The 20419-nt window shown below is 42.0% G+C and overlaps 1 protein-coding gene across 14 annotated transcripts in view; it reads left to right on the forward strand.

Annotated features, from left to right (window-relative positions):
* The window catches only part of CACNA1C (calcium voltage-gated channel subunit alpha1 C), a 658158-nt gene that overhangs the window by 420079 nt on the left and 217660 nt on the right, over nt 1-20419 (forward strand). For all 14 annotated transcript variants that reach the window (XM_078376325.1, XM_078376333.1, XM_078376335.1 and 11 more), the window contains 2 exons: nt 11035-11193; nt 12903-13099. In XM_078376325.1, coding sequence (XP_078232451.1) covers nt 11035-11193; nt 12903-13099 — 356 coding nt within the window. The remainder of the gene's footprint in view (nt 1-11034; nt 11194-12902; nt 13100-20419) is intronic.

Genomic DNA, 20419 nt, shown 5'->3' on the forward strand with positions numbered 1-20419 from the left:
AAATGAGTATTATATTCTTTTTGTGGCTGTCCAATGTACTCAGTATTAATTGCTTTTTCGTATGCTTTTTAGCATGTATAGCCTAAGAATGCAACACAATGAAAGAAAAATGTGTTTTGAAATATGAATTCACTGGTGTAAAAGATCTCCATATATATCTAAGAAATACAAAGTATTTCTGAGATATTTTACCATTTCATGCACAAAGCCTCAACATTTATCTCCCATAATTTGTGAATCAGCTTTGATTCTGAGGGTCCTGAAGCCAAAAATAAGCCCCCATGTGCTTCTAAACCATGAACAGAAAGGTCACAAAAATTCCAATGCTTCCAGAGAATAAATATTTTATATGTGTTATCAATGTAAGTAAGTACTATAACCTGTGAAACCTGTGAAGGCAGTTAACACATTTTGCTTACTGAAATATTTATGGAATCAATTTCAGCATCGGTAGGCAGCTGCAGCTATTTCCTCTTCTTTTATGGTGAACTGATATGCTTTTTAAATAAATGTTGCAACTGTTTAAGACCCTAAATGATTAATGGTAGAAAATGGAAAAAAATTGAACATTGTAAATAATACTTCTTGAAAGCTCTGTCTTGTCAGTTTCAATTCGTGTCTCTATTCTGACACACCAGTCCATGTGTCCATTTTTGGCCTGGGAGTATTACATTGATATACAAAATATTTTGATTCATGTAATGTCAACTCAATTGATTTATTTGTATGGTAATTTTGTAGTTCAAATGACCACAAAGAGAAGAATTTCTCATTTTTCAACTCCTTATTTACCCTCTCTACCTGTTATTTCATGTTGTGTTTAGCCACATCCTTAGTTGGTGTTCTGTGTAATTATAATTTTAGAATAATCTTAGAAGTGCAGAGCTGGAAGGATCATTGAGCCCAGCCCATCAAGGAGGCACAGTGGGGAATTGAACTCTGAACTCCTAACTCTGCAGCCAGATACCTAAGTCACTGAGCTATCCAGCTCAGTGCTGTAGAAACGTAGAGAAAAACAGTATAAATACAAAAGTCAAATAGTAATGAAATGCAAACAAATGCAGTCTTGGATTATTCAAATGAAGGTTAGATATTTGTATTCAACATTCAGTGCAAATTTTTAAACAGGTTCTATGGCTATCTGCCAAGAATGTTCTAGCTCTGAATTTCCAGCATCACTGAAGGGCAGAACTAGATGGTCCTTTGGTATCCCTTATACTTCTTTGATTCTATGAAAATCAACACAGTAACTTTTCACATAGATCATAAAATTATATAGTGATAGAATAATGGAGTTGGAAGGGGCACATAAAGCCATTAATACACCCATGCTGCAAGCATGAGATTTCAGAGGGAGCGCAGCCTCATCCAGCACAGACTGAATTCCCTGATCTGCCTTTTGATTAACCAGAAGCACCTTTATCTTGTCTGGATAAGTTTCCAGACCGTTACCAATGCCAGTCACTGGTTTAGAACAGGGGCAGCTTCCTTTCAAAGGAGAGATAGAGTTGAGTGCCATCTGCATACAGGAGGCACCAAACTCCAAAACTCTGACGACTTCTCCCATGGTTTCATGTATATGCTAAATAGAACCCTGAAACACTCCACAGGCTAATGGCCAAAGTGTCTGACAAGAGTTTTCCAGCACCACTTTCTGAGAATGTCCCTCCAGGATGTTTTGGAATCACTGTAATGTAGTATCCCCAGGTACTTTCCCAGAGAGATTCCCAGAAGAATAGCATCATTGAAAGTGCTGAAAGCCATTGAGAGGTCCATCAGGACTAACAGAGATACAGTCACTCTGTCCAGTTCCTAGTAGCTGGCCATCCACAAACACTACAAAACCTTTTCCATCCCATAACCAGGTCAGAAGCCACACTGATATGGATCTAGAGCCAGTACCTTGTTCAAAAATGGAATATTAGAGACTGGACAATAATTATCCAGTATAGTGGGATTCAAGGGGGGCTTTTTCAACAACAGTCTCACTATTGCGTCCTTTAGGCATGCTGGAACCCTACCTTGCTACCACTTTTTTTTTTTTTAACTCACTCAGTCCCCCTCTGACTGCTTTTGTCAGCCGGGATGGGCAGGGATCCAGCCTATGCATGGTGATCTTTACCTCTCCAACAGTCTTGTTACACTTGTTCCATTCAAGCTAGGAATGGGGCTTTGATCCAGTCCCAAGAATTGCCTAGAATCCCCCAGGCAGACTTCTGGGACTGGGAAATGACAACCCAAAAGGCAAAAGAGAAGTTTTTCCTGCTACCGATTAGAATCTGTATGGGGATCCTATCTCTGGATTATACTGTTCTCTCCATGGGGCAATTCCCAGGAAACAGTAGGTCCACAAGGGACATTTCATTTTTCTTCCCAGCCAAAGCACATGGAATGAAGCAGACAATGGTGGCAGAAAAACATATGTTTTGACTTTTGGTTTCTCCTCTCCCAGTCACGTATCTGCCTGGAGAATTATAAGTGATTTCTTGGACTGGAAGTTTTAGAATTCTGAAAGTCTCTTCCCTAATCACCACCAGCAATGTAGCGAACCAGGAGGCTAGTAACTGCACATTCAACTCACTGTATAATCTAGTTATTGGGATGTGAATAGTTTGTGGGGTTGGCTGTAACAAAACATCCACATTCATGCACTGTACAATTTTACAATTGTTTTCCTCTCCTTCAAAGTTGTTTCATTATATTAGGAGAATTTTTGCAAATTTTTTATGATTTTACATATGTTTATATTGCTGTGTTTTATTTGTAAGCTGCCACGAGTAGACACTGTCTAGAGGGGCGGGGTAAAAATCTAATAAGTACATAAATTTTTCTAATTAACTCTTTAGGAGGTTTCATAAATCTCTTGCCACAGTTGTCTTGTGGGGAGGATGAGTTAGTAATATCATTTCTAGTTAACAAAGAAAGCTTTAGATGTGTAGAACTGTTGTGAGCTCTAGTAGTGTACCTTGTGTCTCTGTAGTAAATATGAATGCTTCAGTGTAGTGGTCAATAATGAATATACACTTGTGCAGTTGGAAAAGCAAAGGGCCTTTTTGCATTCCTTAACACTCAATACTGTAGAAAGACTTGAATATATTTGTTGATGTTTAATGATTTTAAGAAGCAGGTAAGTTGTTTGCCTCTTCTATGCTAGATCTGTGCATATGTGCATTGCTTCTTGAGGGGAAAGGTCTAATTTTTTACATCCCCCCCAATTTTGTGAGGACCCCATTTTGCTGTTGGATAGAGGCAGCGAATCCTGCTGAGCATGAGCAATTCTTCATCAAAATGTCTCATTTTCTCAGCAAAATCTAAATCGGGAAGCATGAGTAATTTAGAAAGGATTCTTTACATTCCTGACTTAAGCTTCAGTCCGTTTACCTGAAGGAAAATATATGCTACAGATCTAGATACATGCATGGTCACCCAATGTTCTACCCCAGTCACCCCAGATGAAATAAATGATTTGATGAGTTCTTTGCCCAGTAACAAAGCTCCTGGTGAAGATATGCTCCCAGGAGAGTTGTTTAAGTCAAATACCACCTGGTGGTGTGCAGTGCTTGCTAGAACGTTCACATATATAAACCAGCACGGGAAAACACCTCAGGGCTGGTGTGTAAATATAATCGTCCCTATTCACAAAAGAGGCTCTAAAGCTGACCCAAACAATTTTAGACCAATCAGTCTTCTCAATGTAGTTGTCACGTTCCCGGGGGTTACAACAGCCGAGGTCCGATAAATCAGTCCAAAGTCAGGAATACTAGGAATGGAAAGCTGATATCCAATTACCAACCCAACTCACAGAACGTAGTCCAAGGTCAGAGTCCAGAGTCAAACACACAATGTAGTTGAAGGTCAGAGTCCAAGGTCAAACACACAACATAGTCCAAAGTCCGAGTCCAGAGTCAGGAGTTCAGGAAACACGGTTCAAGGTAGTAGGAGTGTGGATGCAAGTCAGAGGTTTTGACTTGTTGCTTCCACGAAATTCTAGCTGACTAAGAGCTGTTTTTATAGTAAAACAGCCCCTTGAGCTGCTGGAAACCTTTCCATCCTGTCAATACTCAGGGCTAGTTGAACGGATGTTTCTGTGGACAGCCTGCGAGCGATCCTCTGACCTTTTTGCCATACGTCTTCCCTGAAGCCTGGCCCGAAGCTTGTCTGCTGGGGAAGGAGAATCTGGAGATGATTCAGGTGTTTCTGATTGCTCAGCATTCTCCTCAGCCTCAGTTAACCCTTCTGGTTCCAGGTCTTCAGCTGCACTCATGACAGTAGTCTCTAAACAGTACTCCAAATATTTACTGGGCAAATTGGAGCACTGGGCTGTTGAAAACTCAGTAATAGTAGAAGAACAGGCAGGGTTTCAAAAGGGAAAATCTACTTTAGACCAATGTTTTGTACTCCACCATTTAATACAAAAATACTCTCAATTAGGTAAGAAGGAGCTGTTTGTCGCCTTTGTGGATTTTATTTATTTATTTATTTATTTATTTATTTATTTATTTATTTATTTATTTATTTAATTTATACCCCGCCCATCTGGCCCAAAAGGCCACTCTAGGCGGCTTCCAGTGAATACAAGCAGTAAAATAATACAAAGAGTTACATAAATCATAATTATAACATTCATAATACAAAAATAGAATTAAAATAAATAAAGGAGAACAAGAGAAAATCAAGTGTTAGCTGGAGGGAAGGCCTGAATATATAGCCATGTTTTAAGTTGACTTTTAAAGGTGCCCAAAGTGGGAGCTGCGCGGATCTCAGGAGGGAGATTATTCCAGAGGCAAGGAGCCACCGCCGAGAAGGCCCGGTTTCGTGTCTTTTCCTTCCGGGCCTCTCTCGGCATCATGCTCCTCAGCCTCACCTCCTGGCTCGCACGGGTGATCCGGGTAGATCTTGGTGGGAGCAGGCGTTCCGCCAAATATCGAGGTCCTAAACCGTTTAGGGCCTTATAAGTGAGCATTAAAATTTTAAAGTCGATGCGGAAACAAATAGGCAGCCAATGCAGCATGGCCAGCATGGGAGAAATGTGCTGGTATTTTCTCACTCCACCGAGGAGTCTGGCTGCTGTATTCTGCACCACTTGAAGTTTCCACATCAGCCTCAAAGGCAGCCCCACGTAGAGCGCGTTACAGTGGTCTAATCTTGAGATTACGAGCATGTGGACCAAGGTAATGAGCGCCCCCGTGTCGAGATAGGGCCGCAGCCGGGTGATCTGCCAAAGGTGGAAGAAGGCTGTATGGACTACCGACACCACCTGTGTTTCCATGGTGAGCGTCGGGTCCAGATGTACCCCCAGGCTGCAGACCCCATTCTTCGTGGACAGGGTCACCCCCCCCAAATGTGAGAGTCACCCAAGCCACCAACCACGGGACCACCCACCCTCAGAACTTCCGTCTTGTCTGGGTTCAACCTTAGCCCATTTTCCCGCATCCATTGCAGTACGGTCTCCAGGCAGCGCCGAAGGGACAGGACAGCATCACCTGCAGTTGGTGAAAAGGAGATGTAGAGCTGGATTTCAGTTCAGCCTTCGACCTCGTAGATAGAGCCTATCTGTGGCAAAATATTTCTGCCACCAATATAAATAGAAGGCTGTTGTTTTTAATTCGGATGCTTCTATCTAACACCAGCTTCAGGTAAGGCTTGGGGCAAATGGCCTGTTGTCTGAGTCAATTCCAACAGAAAGAGGAGTCCATCAGGGATGCCTGTTCACCCCTTTCCTCTTCATTTCTGTATTAACAACGTAGTCCAAGAAAGAATTGAGCACCCAGAATTAAAGATGTCAAGCTTTCAGTCCTTCTATATGCATATGACATTGCAATGGTTTCCAAAACGTTAGTTGGTATGCGAAGACTCTTGACCAATTTGAGCAAATTCTTTGCAAGAGAACACCTGACCATCATTTAAACCAAAGTTGTAGTTTTTGGAAAGAAGAGGAAATCCCATACATGGAAACTTGATGGCAAACCCATCAAGCAGCTATGCAGTTTTAGATATCTTGGCCTTTGTTTCAATGCCCAAATTTCATGGAAATACCATCTGAAAGCAATTAATTTGAAAGCATCTCAGTCCTCTCAGTCTCTTTTGCGGTTTACCACAACCCATGGCGGGAGGTTGGTGGCTCCTGCAGTTGAGGTGTTTGTATCACGTTCCCGGGGGTTACAATAGCCGAAGTCTGATAAACCAGTCCAGGGTCAGAGATATCAAGAATGCAAAGCCAAAGTCCAGAAACCAACTTGCAGAATGAAGTCCAATGTCAAAGTCCAGGATCCGATACACAGTGTAATTCAGGGTCAGAGTCCAGAGTTCAGAGTCCAATACTAGCATAGTCCAGGGCCAAAGTCCAGAGTCCAATACCAGCGCAGTCCAGGGTCAAAGTCCGGGGTTCAGAGACAGGAACACGATGCAAGAAATGTGGATGCAAGCCAAGGTTTTGACTCCTTGCTTCCACGAAGTTTCTGGCTTCACTGGAAGCTTGTTTTATAATGAAACAGCTCCTTGAGCTGCTGGAAAGCTTTCTATTATGCTAATACTCAGGACTAGATGAACGTAGGTCTCTGTGGAAAGCCTTTGAGCAATCCTCTGATCTTCTTGTCCAAAGTCTTTCCGGAAGCCTGCCCCGAAGCCTGTCTGCTGTGGAGGGAGAATCTGGAGTCCAGGAAACACTCATGACAGTTTGCCAAGAAAATAGTGCCCCAAATAACATATGAGGCAGAGATATAGGGATATACAAAGGCTCACACTGAAGAAGTGATCCAAAATGCTTTTATTCAATCTCTTCTAACTGTCCCTCACAACACACCCTCTGCATATCTGAGGGCCAAAGTAGGACTGATTCCAATTGAAACACATTCTCATATTGCGCCGGCCATGTATTGGCTGAAATTGGCCAGTATGGATGATTCTCGCCTTCCTAGGAAGTGCTACACAGAACAGCTTCAGAATCCATCTCGAAAATTCTGGGTGAATTTAGTTAGACCCATTTTGCAGAACTATGGGATTTGACACAAACTCTCTTCCTACCTTTGTTTCAAATAGAGCTAAGCATCTGGTTAAAAAAAAACTGTCTTTACTCTAAGAGGCAGGATATCTGTGCCATCTCAGAAATGTCCTATTCTTGTTGGCTTCCTTTGCATAAAACATCATTCTGTTCGGAGGACTACTTTGTTAATTTAACCTCAGCCCCTTTAAGAAAACTGTTTACAGTTCTGCGCTTTCAGTGTATGGCAACATACACTGAAAGAGCAGAACTGTAAATGCTATTAGTAGGAAGATATGAAAATGTTCCTTTTTATCAAAGACTTTGTATATGTGGATCAGGAGAAGTTGAAGATGTTTCTCATTATTTGTTAAGATGTCCTCTATAAGATCACCCCAGGAGCAAATTCCTTGCAGGCAGAACCTTGTGTGACAGCCCTCCTTTGGCTCAACTTTGTATGCTGCTTGTGGGCAGGGATGTAATTACTACCCATCAAGTAGCAAAATTTGCCCTGGCAGCAAAGAAGATTCATGCCAAGCAACAAAAATCCTAAATCTTTCTTTTTAAGTGAAATTGTGATATGACAGTGCCACATATGTTTGATGCTGTCATTGATATATTGCGATGACCAATGGTTTTAAACAATCAACCAATAAAGTAAAGTAAAGTTCCACCCCAGCAGCATCACCATCTTGCACTGGTATTGTAAAGTCCTGTGTGCTCATCTATTATTCCCAGACAATTAGATTATCCTTTACTGGAATGATTATAGTATTTTTTCCTTTTTTAATTTCATTGTTCAGAATTCTGTTCTGTGTTTGAAGAACTATAGGGACAAAGATGGTGGAAAAAAACTAGTTGCATCACTTATTTTTATTTCTGTTCTTAGAATCATGATGTTGGCTTGTACCTGAGAAAATGTCAATGGCACGCCTAGAAAAACTGTATGTCAAAGCAGGCTAGTTTTGTTATGAGCTTAACATGTCTCAATTAATTTTTCATTTACTGTAAGCCAAATGATAAATGATAGTAATTGGTATGAAATTCCATATGGTGATATTTCAAGCTGAAAAAAAAATTAATTGATGCTTTTTGTTCCTAATGCTCATAACACACCATCGGTGTGCATAGTGTTTATAGTATGAGATTTCAGGCTCTTATCTTTATACTTTAAAGAAAAATAAGATAGCAAGGAATAAGAAGAACGGAAAAGAAAAGTCCTGTGAAGTCTGAAAGACATGCATTTACACATGGATTACAGTACAACACATTTTGCTTACAGTGATAGGATTAAAGTCAGAAGAAAAAGGAATAGATTGTAAACAGCAAAACATATATTAGTTATTTTGAGGGCACTGATTTTGGAAGTATAATTTAAAGACGTGGTCTTTAGATAGTTTAGAAAATTAAGTGCTAGTGAAGTTGTTTGGTTCATTTTTTTTACATGACAGGATAAATCCTACAGAAGAAAAACAACTCTGTGAATATGGCAGCCGTTTTTGTAGCATATACAGAAGAAATCCTACAGTATGTGAGTGGGTGGGGAAAAGCCATATCATATTATGGTTACCTCTAAAAGTAAATGAGGATTTCTCATGTGCAAGTTTTCATATTTTAAGAACACCCAAAGTTCATCAAAGTATATAATAAGTTTGTAAAATACAAAAAGTTCAATATTGCAACACCCAAATTACATTCTGAGTGCCCTTCAGGGGCCTAAATGTATCAGGGGCAGGGAAAATGTTGATGGGGGGGGGATCAATAACTCATTTCATTGTCTAGAAAGAAAATATTCACATTGAATGCCAATTTTTTGTTAACTACGTAGCACAGTTGAGAGCTGGCCTTATAAAACATTATGATTTAGCTATCACTGAGCATCCTTAAGTCAAAGAAAATGGGATTCTGGTCTCACATGAGTCAATATAATAGATTTTTAGACATTATTAAATAAGGCCCAAATAGACATTAAATCTGCATGACTGTAAGTCTAGCAGTTAAATGTGTGGTTGGCTTGCAAGTGCTTTGATGACAGTTGGCCTCTGCTTCAACTGCCCTGTTCCAGAATATTTTTGTTAATCTGGGAATTCCCGCTCCATTTTGAAAAAAAGTTATTTCATGACTTCACATACAGTCAAAGATGGTAAGTAAATGCAAAGATTTGTGCTTGTATTGTAAGCGAAATTGCTTTCACAACAGAATCTCTTGGTTCCTTTTCTAAAATACAGTAGCTTGAAGTGAAATTAAAATGGAGGTTCCACTAGTACATTATATACTAATGCAGTACCAAAGGAAAGAAAAAGGAGCTTTAATTATTTATTTCTTCTCATTTTGCCTTTTCTTTTTCAAGGCTAATAATACTGTGAATAATGTTACAGCACTGTTTAACAGAAAAAAAGTTAAAAGACAGAGAAATGGCAATAGTAATTATGCTCCCCTCACTCTGGATAGGAAGGGGGAAAGGAACAATTTAGAGAGATTATTCAGAGAACAAACAGAGGCTGTTCATCATTAATCCACAATCACGTTATAAATGACCTACCCCCAAGTAACAAGAAGCAATAAAATGATGTTGCAAATAGCAAGTGTTTAATTTAAAGTTACAATGGCCTAAAAAGTGTTTATAGTTCTTTGCCTGTCCACAAGGGTCAGGGTTAGAGATGGGGCTATTTGTATTCATATACAAATATCCCCACACAAGTGGCGTTAACGAAGGTCCAGCCCCATGGGGCCAGATGGTCCACTCACTGAACTGCTGCAGACGTGGATGGCACGATTCTACGAATGGCTCCATAGCGCACAATCCACTCGCCACTCCTGGCAGGAGGCGGGAGGACAAGCCTCACTGTAAGGTCGAAGACTGGCGAACGGATTGTGTGTTGTGGAGCCATTTGTAGAATCACGCCGTCCACATCTGTGGCTTATCAGAGAGTGGACTGTCCGGTCCCATGGGGCTGGACTCTCATTAACGCCACCTGTGCAGGGATATTCATATTTGTATACAAACACCCCCATCTCTATTCAGCGTTAGATTCAGTTATGTTTTACCTCCAAAGACCTATTATAAATTAGTTTGGGGGAGTGACGACAGAAGGATTATTCAGAAAATACTGGAATTCAACAGGTAAAAATAACATCATATGGATGCTCCAGTGATTTAATCCCAGATCACAAGTAATACAATATATAATTTATTAAATATAAATATTACAAGGTTTTATAAAACTAACCGTACCCTAAGCTAATATTTTAAAAGAACTAATATTTCCAAATTCACTTTATATGTTGACTTTTTGAATAGGAAATCAACTTGTTTCATTAAAGGCTCAATCTGCACCAAAAGAATTAGAGATAAGAAAAACAAAAGGAGCTTGTAATTGCTGGCTATTTTTGAGAATTAAACTGATGGCCTTTTTAGCATTCTCTAATGACATAGTAATAATATGTCTTGCAATAGCACTTCCATTTGTAAATCTCTCCAAACATGAATGCACTTACAATAACATTGCAAAATCTGTAAAGCACAGTTGGAATTTAGAGCTAGTTTTCCAGAACTACTGAAAACATCATCTGTGAAAGAACTGTGCTTCAAGTAGCCAGTGCTGTGACCCATTTGTGGCCTTATTCATTTTATGCAAAAGCCTGTTCAATAAAACATTTTAAAAGCTTTGAAAAGTTTTTAATACTTATCAGCATTAAAGAACTGTGAGATCATGCTGTCTCCACACTGAATCAAGATCTACTGTAAAATTTCTAATCTAGTCAAAGAATACTTTGCACGGTTAAGCAAAGTACATACACACATCCTGACAAGATTTGATTTATAATTTGGGCTCTTCAGGTTTATTGAGTGAAATATTGTATGTAAACATCATTTGATAAAGGGAATGAATAATGTGTTAGTCACTTTATTTATCAGGTTAACAAATGTCAAAAGAGTATCAAGAAAAGAGTTTATATGTGCATCAGAATGAAGTAGCTACCTAAATACACGTGTCTTCCGTAGATAATTCTATGTGGACTTATTTTTACACAGCTGATTTTTTTCATTGCAGGCCTCCAGGTGGTTTTAAATTCCATTATCAAGGCCATGGTTCCTTTGTTGCACATTGCCCTGCTGGTGCTGTTTGTCATAATTATCTATGCCATCATTGGACTTGAGCTTTTCATGGGGAAGATGCACAAGACTTGTTATGTAACGGGAATCTTATCAGGTAAAGGATATGCTATACTTTGTAGCACTACTGTATTTGGTATCAGTAAAAGTGGGAATGTCTTGTGTTTTGATTTAATGATTTAACAGCTGCTTGCAAATAAGATAGTTCAAGCAACAGTCATTTGACATTAGCTCTGCTTCCTTAAGCAATTTTCATAGATACCAGACGTTCTAAGTATAGAAGGGAGAAAAGGCATCCCTATCATGTTCATAAATCAAAGGTGGTTTAACAGTTACAGGTCTTTTATTTTTTCTGAGTGAAGAGTAGATCGCTATAATGAGAGTTTGACAGACCATTTGTAAAAGTCTGCAATATACTCCTGTGTGACTGCAGAGAGATTTCTTCTTGTCTCCCTTTTAGCTTAGTTGAGACATAAAGATCACTTTCTGCCATTTGAACCTGCTTGCCAATTGAGATGATCTCCAAAGACTATTCTGTATGTGGCATACAGATACACAGAGAGAGAGAGACAGACAGACAGACAGACAGACAGAGAGAGATTTTCTGTAGTTGAGAAGAATTGTCTAGAAAAGGCCTTTGGAATTCTCGTCCTGAATTTTTTATCTAGTATTTTCATTTTTATGTCTTACACCTGTCTTATACCCTTGTTGTGTATGCCAAAAGGTAGTATTTTGCAAGTAACCTCTTTGCTTGCAATGCATTACTTTTAAACTTTAGCAGAATCTTGATTTACTAAATAGGGGCTCTTGCTTGTTTAGAATAATTCAAACGACTATCAGAAGACGATACCAGCAAGAGCATGGCAACTGTTAAGAGAACACCTTTGGATTTAAAGTAACACATACTTTGAATTTAAAGCAATATGGAACAAATTCTCCTTCACTGGAGATTTTTAAGCTGAGATTTGATGGCCAGTTATCAGGGATGCTTTGGCTGCGAATTTCCTGCATTGGCAGGGGGATTGACTCAATGGCCCTTTCTTCATAGAACATGGTTTCCAAACCACTTACCATTCTGGTTGTCTTTCTCTGGATATGTTTGGGCTTCTTAAACTTCTTGAACCTTGTGCTCCACAAAGTACAGGCTGTGTATAAATGTAATGAACAAACAGGACGTACAACAAAATGTACAGTGTGGGATGGTCTTGTTCAGGAGTCAAGTTACCATATTTTTCCGTGTATAAAACTATACTTTTGTCTAAAATCTTTAGACTAAAAACTGAGGGTCGTCCTATACATGGAAGAAGCTGAGGAGAGAACAAAAACAAGTGGAGGGGGGAAGCAGGGATCAAAACGATTCTGCAGCGCTTTTATCCCTTTCCCCCTACACTTGCTAAGCCCCACTTAGATTTCTGAATTTTGGATTAGAAAAATGGGGGTGTCTTATACATGGGGGTGTCTTATACATGTAAAAATATGGTAACTTATTTTATTCCCTATCTTCTCATCCTCCAGTTGCCCCCACCAGTCCACCAGCATTTTGTGACTATTGGACATACTTGGTCCACGTTGTGTTATTTATGGTTCTTCCCCTAGGTATTTTTGTGTTTCTGTTAATCTTTGGATTTTCCCTGCTAATATATTCATTTTCTATGTGGATGGTGTTGTTAATAATATTTTAAAAAGCCATATAGTAGAGGAAAATATACTAAATCATTGTTGGTGACTTGTCACAACTGAAAACAAATAACTTAGTTGCACCAATTTTAACAATTCTACTTTTCTTGCTTGCTTCTGTTGTCTAAGATACACCTGCAGAAGAGGAACCCTCTCCATGTGCACCTGCCTATGCACATGGGCGGCAGTGTCAGAATGGAAGTGACTGTAGACCAGGATGGGAAGGTCCCAAGCATGGCATTACCAACTTTGACAACTTTGCCTTTGCCATGTTAACTGTCTTTCAATGCATCACCATGGAGGGCTGGACCGATGTACTGTATTGGGTATGTATGTGAAATCAGTCTTATGACAAGAAAGATGCAATACTTTTCAATCTTATTTCAAATCTAACACTGACATTGCAATCTAGCTGTGCTACTCATTGACGATGTGAAGTCACTGTATCTCAAATTAATGCTGTACACTAAATGACACTTTTCACTGTTAGGTGCTTCTCCCTTCAACATCAGCCTTATATTCACATTTATTTATTTATTTATTTATTTATTTATTTATTTATTTATTTATTTATTTATTTATTTATTTATTTATTTATTTATTTATTTATTTATTTGCTTTTGCTGATCATTATATTAAGGACAGGCAGCTTTTGCATATGAAGTATCCTGTACAATTCCAAATTAATAAGGCAGCACAATTTCTTACTAACCAAAGAACCACATTTCACAATCATTTTACTATTATCAGAAGCCATGATCATATTCAACGATTTGGGTGTTAAACTAATTAGTCTTCTTCTGACACAGAAGGATGAAATTTAATAAGCAGTAGTCAAAGTCAATCCAATTATAGATTTTTACATTTTTAAATGTATAATTTTTCAAAACATCTGAAACCAGCACATTTTAATCTCTCCTTCAAAACAAAATCATGCAGTCTTTGTCATAACAGTGGCCAGCAGGCTAGCACAATGCAAACCAAGGCACAAATGGGGACAGGCAATAATGTATTAATGCTTGCAAAACTCAAACCACATTTATTGGTACACACAGAAAGGTCGCAAAGTGAAAAGAAAACTCTAGGCTGGCATCAGTGAAGCAATATTGGCTATAACTAAGCCTTTAAAGGTGGAAAATTATCTTAGATTTTTTTAAACAATTCCAAAAAAGAGTATTCTAGAAAGCAAAAAAAGCAAAGTGTGCTGCTTATATACCGCCTCATAGTGCTTCGAGCACTATGGTTTACAAGTTAATTTTGCAGGCTACACATTGCCCTCCCCAGCAAGCTGGGTACTCATTTTACTGACCTCGGAAGGATAGAAGGCTGAGTCAACCTTGAGCCGCTACCTGGGATTGAACCCCAGGTTGTGAGCACAGTTTTGGCTGCAGTACAGCAGTTTAACCACTGTGCTAAGCCACCCATCCCTATGTATACAATTGTCATCATTCCAGAAATTTAGAATTGAAAGGTACTCTATGGATTATCGAGTCTAGGCCCTATCAAGGATGCACAGTGGGGAATTGAATTCCCAACCTCTGGCTCCATGGTCAAATGTTAAGAAATGTGGAGAATTGTTAAATCTAAACTTGCACAGCAGGCAGTGCTGGTGGTTTTGGATGGTGAGCTATTTTATGATTTCTCTTGCATCTTGAGTGATATGTAAAGAATTTTCTGAATCTCACTTGCTTTCCTGACATAAATGTTGTAGACTTATAGTGGAAAAGGTGCATTATTAAACTTTGAAAAAGACATGCTGATTTTCAGAGATAAAGCTTAAAATAAAATTTGTTAGCATTAACAAATAGAAATTTACAAACCAAGCTGCAAGGGGGCAGGTTGGCTACAGTAAGAAAATGACCACACAAAACACCACAATTGGCCACAATTTTATTTGTTATATTACCCAGCATGATGAATGGATCCCACTATCAGCTGACCTTCTACCAATTGATGCAGCTCCCCTGGCAGTAGCTTGCTAGATGGATAACCCAGGATAACAGGATATGGGGTCTACCACATGGAAGCAAGCTACTATGTGACCCCTGTGAATGAAGAGAGAGCACCATGTCCTGAAGTTGGGCATGTTCCTGTTGCCTTCACCCCCAAAATCTCTTAAGATGATTGCTATCCAAGGAATGGCATGAACATGCTGACCCTCTCTTCTTCCAGTCAAATCTATCATCATGCCCAAATCAGCTCAAGAGGTGGGTGGAAGACTCGGTTGGCTCTCACCAAAGCTACTGCAGCTGCAACCAGTCTAACAGCTCACCCAACACATCATGCAACCAAATGTTCTGCCTCCAGTTCAACAAGTGCACCCCATCTGACTGTTAGGAGGTGGCCATTCTAAATGTGCCAAGGTTGGCCACCAAGGTTCAACACAAATTGACACACTGTACTCATGATCTTCTTTCATGCCACAATGATTCTTTCCGGGCTTGAAGGTCCTTTGTCAGTTCTTCCTCTTGAGCTAATTTGTCCAGCAAATGGCCATGTAAAGGGGGGGGGGAGACTACAAGGCACAGATTCCATAAATGCCCACTCCTGCAATACAATCATTCTCCCCCAGCTGAGTGACAGCTGGAGGGCTATATTGCCACCTCACTGAAACAACAGAACCATGAACCCCTGGAGCTTTTGTACTTATGGGTCTCCCATTGAGATAAGTGGTTCTTCATCGTGGTCTTCTGTGAATACACACATAAAGGGTTAAGTCAGCGCCAGCGTTGTTCCCTTTCGGAATTTTCTAGAGCTCTGCAAAGGAAACATAGTTTAACATTACCTACACTGCGCATGCTCCGCCCGCCCAAGCCCCAGTTCCATTTCTCCGCCGTGCGAAGTGGTTCCTCTCGGCTTAGCTCTGCTAAATTTTCCCTTTTCGGATCGTTTTTTCTTCACTTGATGTTTCTTCTGGTTTGATCTCGGATCGTCTACGGACATTGCTATCTCTCTGCGGACTTGGTTGGGCATTTTTCTCCTCTTTCCACCCACCCTTCATTTTCCCGCCCTTTTTACTGGCCGTCTCCTGGTCCCTGCGGTTCCTGCCTATGCCCCCTCCACCCTCCGGACCCTTTAGCTGGTGTGTCATTTGCTCGGGCAAGATCCCTTTTCAGGACGGCACGACACGTGTCTTTTTTGTCTGGGTGAATCACACTCCCCCCAGACCTGTAGACACTGCCAGGCCTTTACTAAGGCCGCCTTGAAAGCGAGGCAGCAGCAGCTTAAGCTTCACTTGTGGGACTCCACCTTATCAGCTTCCAAGCCATCGGCGATGGAGCTTCCATCTATCGCTCCTGCTCCTCAACCCCAGACTATTTCTAATCAATCTGAGGCTGAGGTTTCAGGGGCGGCTGTCGCTAAACCGCCTAAGAAACCAGCGAAAAAACCTTCTTCCTCCAAGGCTGGATCTGTCAAGCCTCCAAAGAAGGCTAAACAACTTTCAAAAAGCAAGTTCTCCACTGACTACCTGGACGCTGTCGGGACTTCTCTTCCTTCGCCCATCTTAGAGGATACGTCCCGCGATGTTGAGTCTGTGTCAGAGGCAGCGACTTCGCTCCCTCCACGACAGCCTGAGCCTGTGTTACCCCTTGGCGTGCAGTCTCCAATGCCAAGTCAGCTTGTCCTGGCAACTACAAGCTTGGGTCTAGCCCATTTCAGCCCTGTTTCCACCGGGCGGGCGTCTTTGGCTCATTCCGTCTCTCCGCCGCTGTCAAGAGCAGGTTCGCCGCCGGCGAAAAAGACGGAAAAAACAAAGCATATTTCCAAGGACTGACGTCGAGCTGCTCATAAGGAGCATGGGGATCGTCATCGAAAGTCTCGGCGCCGACATCGGTCTCCCTCGGATGAATCAACATCCTCCAGCTCCCGCAGTAGAAAGCATAGACGACGTCGGAGACGCGACTCCTCCTCTTACTCGTCTTCCACGTCCTCCGATCGACGTCACCGACGTCGACGGGTTAAATACGTCTACCTCTCTTCTTCTGAATCTACTCCCCCCCGCCGCCGTCGACACCGTCATAAGCATGACGTCCACAATATCCCTCAACCGATACCCCTGCCACCCAAACCGGCTGATCCACCAGTTCTGCCTCCACCTATTGCTCCAGCGATTTTACCTACACCCGCTGTTCCTGTTCCTGCAATCGAGGTCGAACCTCGACCTCGTAAGAGGGTCCATGAGCCCTCTTCTGATGATGACCAGCCTTTTTCGTCTCAACACCCAGGCTCTGACAACGAACTTCCTCAGCGGCCTCAAGCTGTTTCGTTGCCAGTTGGGGAGATGGTTGAGTCGGATACTAGTGATCCCCATGACTCCTCCCCCTCTGAAGATTTTTCGGCTTATTCTCAAATGTTATCCCGGCAAAGACCCTTAAATTGCGAGTGGATGAACCTCCACCTCTGGAGGAGGACCTTATTTTTGGAGATATCACCAAGGAGCGCACTCCCCCTCCTAACCTCTCCTACTTACGTTCTTTGCTCAAGATTATCAAAGAACTATGGGATCATCCTTCATCCTCTATCCCTTTAACGAGGCGTACCGAAAATATGTACAAAATTGTTGGGGATGACACTAAATTTCTCTTAAAACATCCCATCCCTAATTCTCTGATTGTGGAGATCAGCTGCTCAAAGCCTACGGGACGTTCTCATGTTATCCCTACTAATAAGGAAGGCAAAAAGTTGGAGATGATTGGAAGACGAATCTACTCTCTGATCTCTTTTCTATTGCGGGTCACTAATTATCAAATGGTTCTAGGTGCTTACCAAAAGCAGCTGTGGCTTAAGCTCCGCCCAGGTCTACATCTGCTGCCTGATGATGTGAGACAGGGCTATCTTAACACCGTCGAATAAGCCCAAACGGTATCGAAGCATCAGAGGATCGCTACTCGCCACTCCGTCGAGGCCGCAGCTCGTATCCGTGTCTCCTCTGTTACCTTGCGCAGGCATGCCTGGCTTCGGTCAGCCAGCATCCTTGACGACGTAAAGGCTAAAATTGAGGACTTGCCATTCGATGCCTCTGGCCTATTTAGTGAGAAGACAGACAGTCACCTTGAGGAGTTACACAAAGCGAAAAAGACTGCTAAATCTTATTTTATTCAGTCTCAGCCTAAGTTTAACAGATACCAATGGAAAAGATCTTCCAATCAGTTTGGCCAGTCTCAACCGTTTAGACTGTATAAACCTCAGTCTCAACCTGCATCCCCACAAAGCACTACCACCTACCGTGGGCAGTCTTCTCACCGTCGCCAATCTTACAAACCCCCTGCTAAAAAACATAAGCAGTGCCTTTGACTCTCTGCAGTTCCCCCCAATGTTCTCTTCCGACACAAGACTTCATCCATACCTTCCCAATTGGTCTACAGTTACAACTGACTCCTGGGTCCTTGGTATCGTTCATTCCGGTTACCGTCTGGAGTTTACCGAATATCCACCTTTAGATCACGTAAAATACACGTACTTCGACCCTACCTTACAGGTAGAAGTTAGATCCTTACTGCAAAAACATGCCATCCAAAGAGTTCCGAAAAAGAACGTTTTCAACAGTTTTTACTCAAGATATTTCGCCGTGCCCAAAAAGGACGGAGGATTAAGACCTATCATGGATCTCAGGATTCTAAATACTTACCTTCGTCCTCGCAGATTCTGCATGGTGACCTTAGAATCCATCATACACCTGCTAAAACCAAACGATTGGTTTACGGTCATAGATTTGAAAGATGCGTATTTTCACATTTCCATCCATCCCAGTCATCGCAAATTCCTCCGGTTCATCTTCCAGGACACCGTCTACCAGTACCAGGTCCTTCCATTTGGCCTAGCCACAGCTCCCAGGACATTTACAAAGTGTATGGCCCCAGTGGCAGCTTACCTAAGGCTCCACGGGGTCCATGTCTTCCCGTACATCGACGACTGGCTAGTGGTCTCGCTATCCAGGAGCAAGGCCCTACAAGACACAAAATTCACACTTCATGTACTCCGAAACTTGGGGCTCCAAATAAACTACAAGAAGTCTCAGACTGTAGACTACATAGGGGCGACCTTAGACGCCTTAAAGGGCCGCATATTTCTTCCCCAAGACCGTATAATGAAGATCCAAAAAGCAGTGCGGAAGTTCAAACCAGGTGCCAAGGTGACAGCGTTACATGGCCAACATCTTCTGGGCCTAATGGCCTCCACAACACCGGGTCTTGCTCATGCCCATCTCAAGCTCAGGTCCTTACAGTCATGGCTTCTAGCTCTTTCCAACCCTCTCGTCCATCACCAGTTACGTCAGCTGAGGGTCACTCCAGAGTTAGCACATCAACTGCGGTGGTGGACATTCCAACCGCACCTACAAGTTGGACGCCCATTTCGTCCTCTCCAGCTAACGGTTCAAGTCACCACAGATGCCAGCCCCTCAGGCTGGGGAGCACATTGCGGCCCTCATCGAGTTCATGCTCTTTGGTCCCCACAAGAACGGAACCTTCACATCAATCACTTGGAGATGATAGCCGTCATCAAAGCCCTCAAGTCGTTTTTCCCGCCAGTACATGGTCGTGCTGTGCAGATAGTTACAGACAACACCACGACCATGTATTATGTCAACAAACAGGGAGGCCCACACTCTCAGTCTCTTCTGTATCTAACAGTGACATTGTGGGAATGGTGTTACCATCACCACATATTTCTAGTGGCGGTTCATGTATCAACGCAAAACAATGTCCTTGCAGACGAGCTCAGCCGTCGGACTGTTCAGATGCACGAATGGGAACTCAATCCTTAGATATTTCAAGACCTATGTCGCCGTTGGGACACGCCTGTGGTCGATCTTTTTGCCACTCATGTCAACACAAAATGCCCTCTTTTTGCCTCCAGAGCAGGGCACAGCCCTCGCTCACTCGGGGACGCCTTCATGATCCCTTGGACCAACGGCCTTCTATATCTCTTCCCTCCGTTTCCCTTGTTACAAAGAACACTAGTGAAACTCCAGCAAGACAGATCCGAGGTGATTCTTGTGGCGCCCCGTTGGCCCAGACAGCCGTGGTTCCCCACCTTGACATCAATGGCAGTGGATTCAGTAAAACTCCCAATTTTTCCAGCCCTGCTCACTCAGGACAGGGGCAACATATTTCACCCAGATTTACAGACGCTCCATCTGGCAACGTGGAGGATATCCCCGAGATAAAGGAGGTACTCGACAAGTCTAGGAAAGACTCCACCTCCTTACTTTATAGATATAAATGGAGGAGCTTCCTCAAGTTCACACAGTCTTGAGGTCTCCCTTCTTCTCCAGTTGATCTCTCCACCTTGTTACAATTTCTACGTTACTTATTTGACTTTAAGTTGTCTATTTCTACGTTGAAAGTATACATAGCTGCCATTGTTTCTTTCCAGCCTAGGGGCTCACTGGCCTCTCGTTTGTTCTCACATCCCACTGTGAAGGTGTTCCTTAAAGGACTTGTACATCTACGCCCTCCGGTGAGACCTCCGCTTCCCCAGTGGTCCCTCCATTTGGTGTTACAGTCTCTTATGAGACCCCCGTTTGAACCTTTAGCAACCTGTGACCTAAAACTGTTGTCTCTCAAAGTTCTATTTCTCATTGCTATTACTTCTGCCCGTAGGGCCAGCGAATTGGCCGCCCTCCGGGCTGATCAACCCTTTCT

This window comes from Pogona vitticeps, chromosome 5 (assembly GCF_051106095.1).
Source record: "Pogona vitticeps strain Pit_001003342236 chromosome 5, PviZW2.1, whole genome shotgun sequence".
Lineage (NCBI taxonomy): Eukaryota > Metazoa > Chordata > Lepidosauria > Squamata > Agamidae > Pogona > Pogona vitticeps.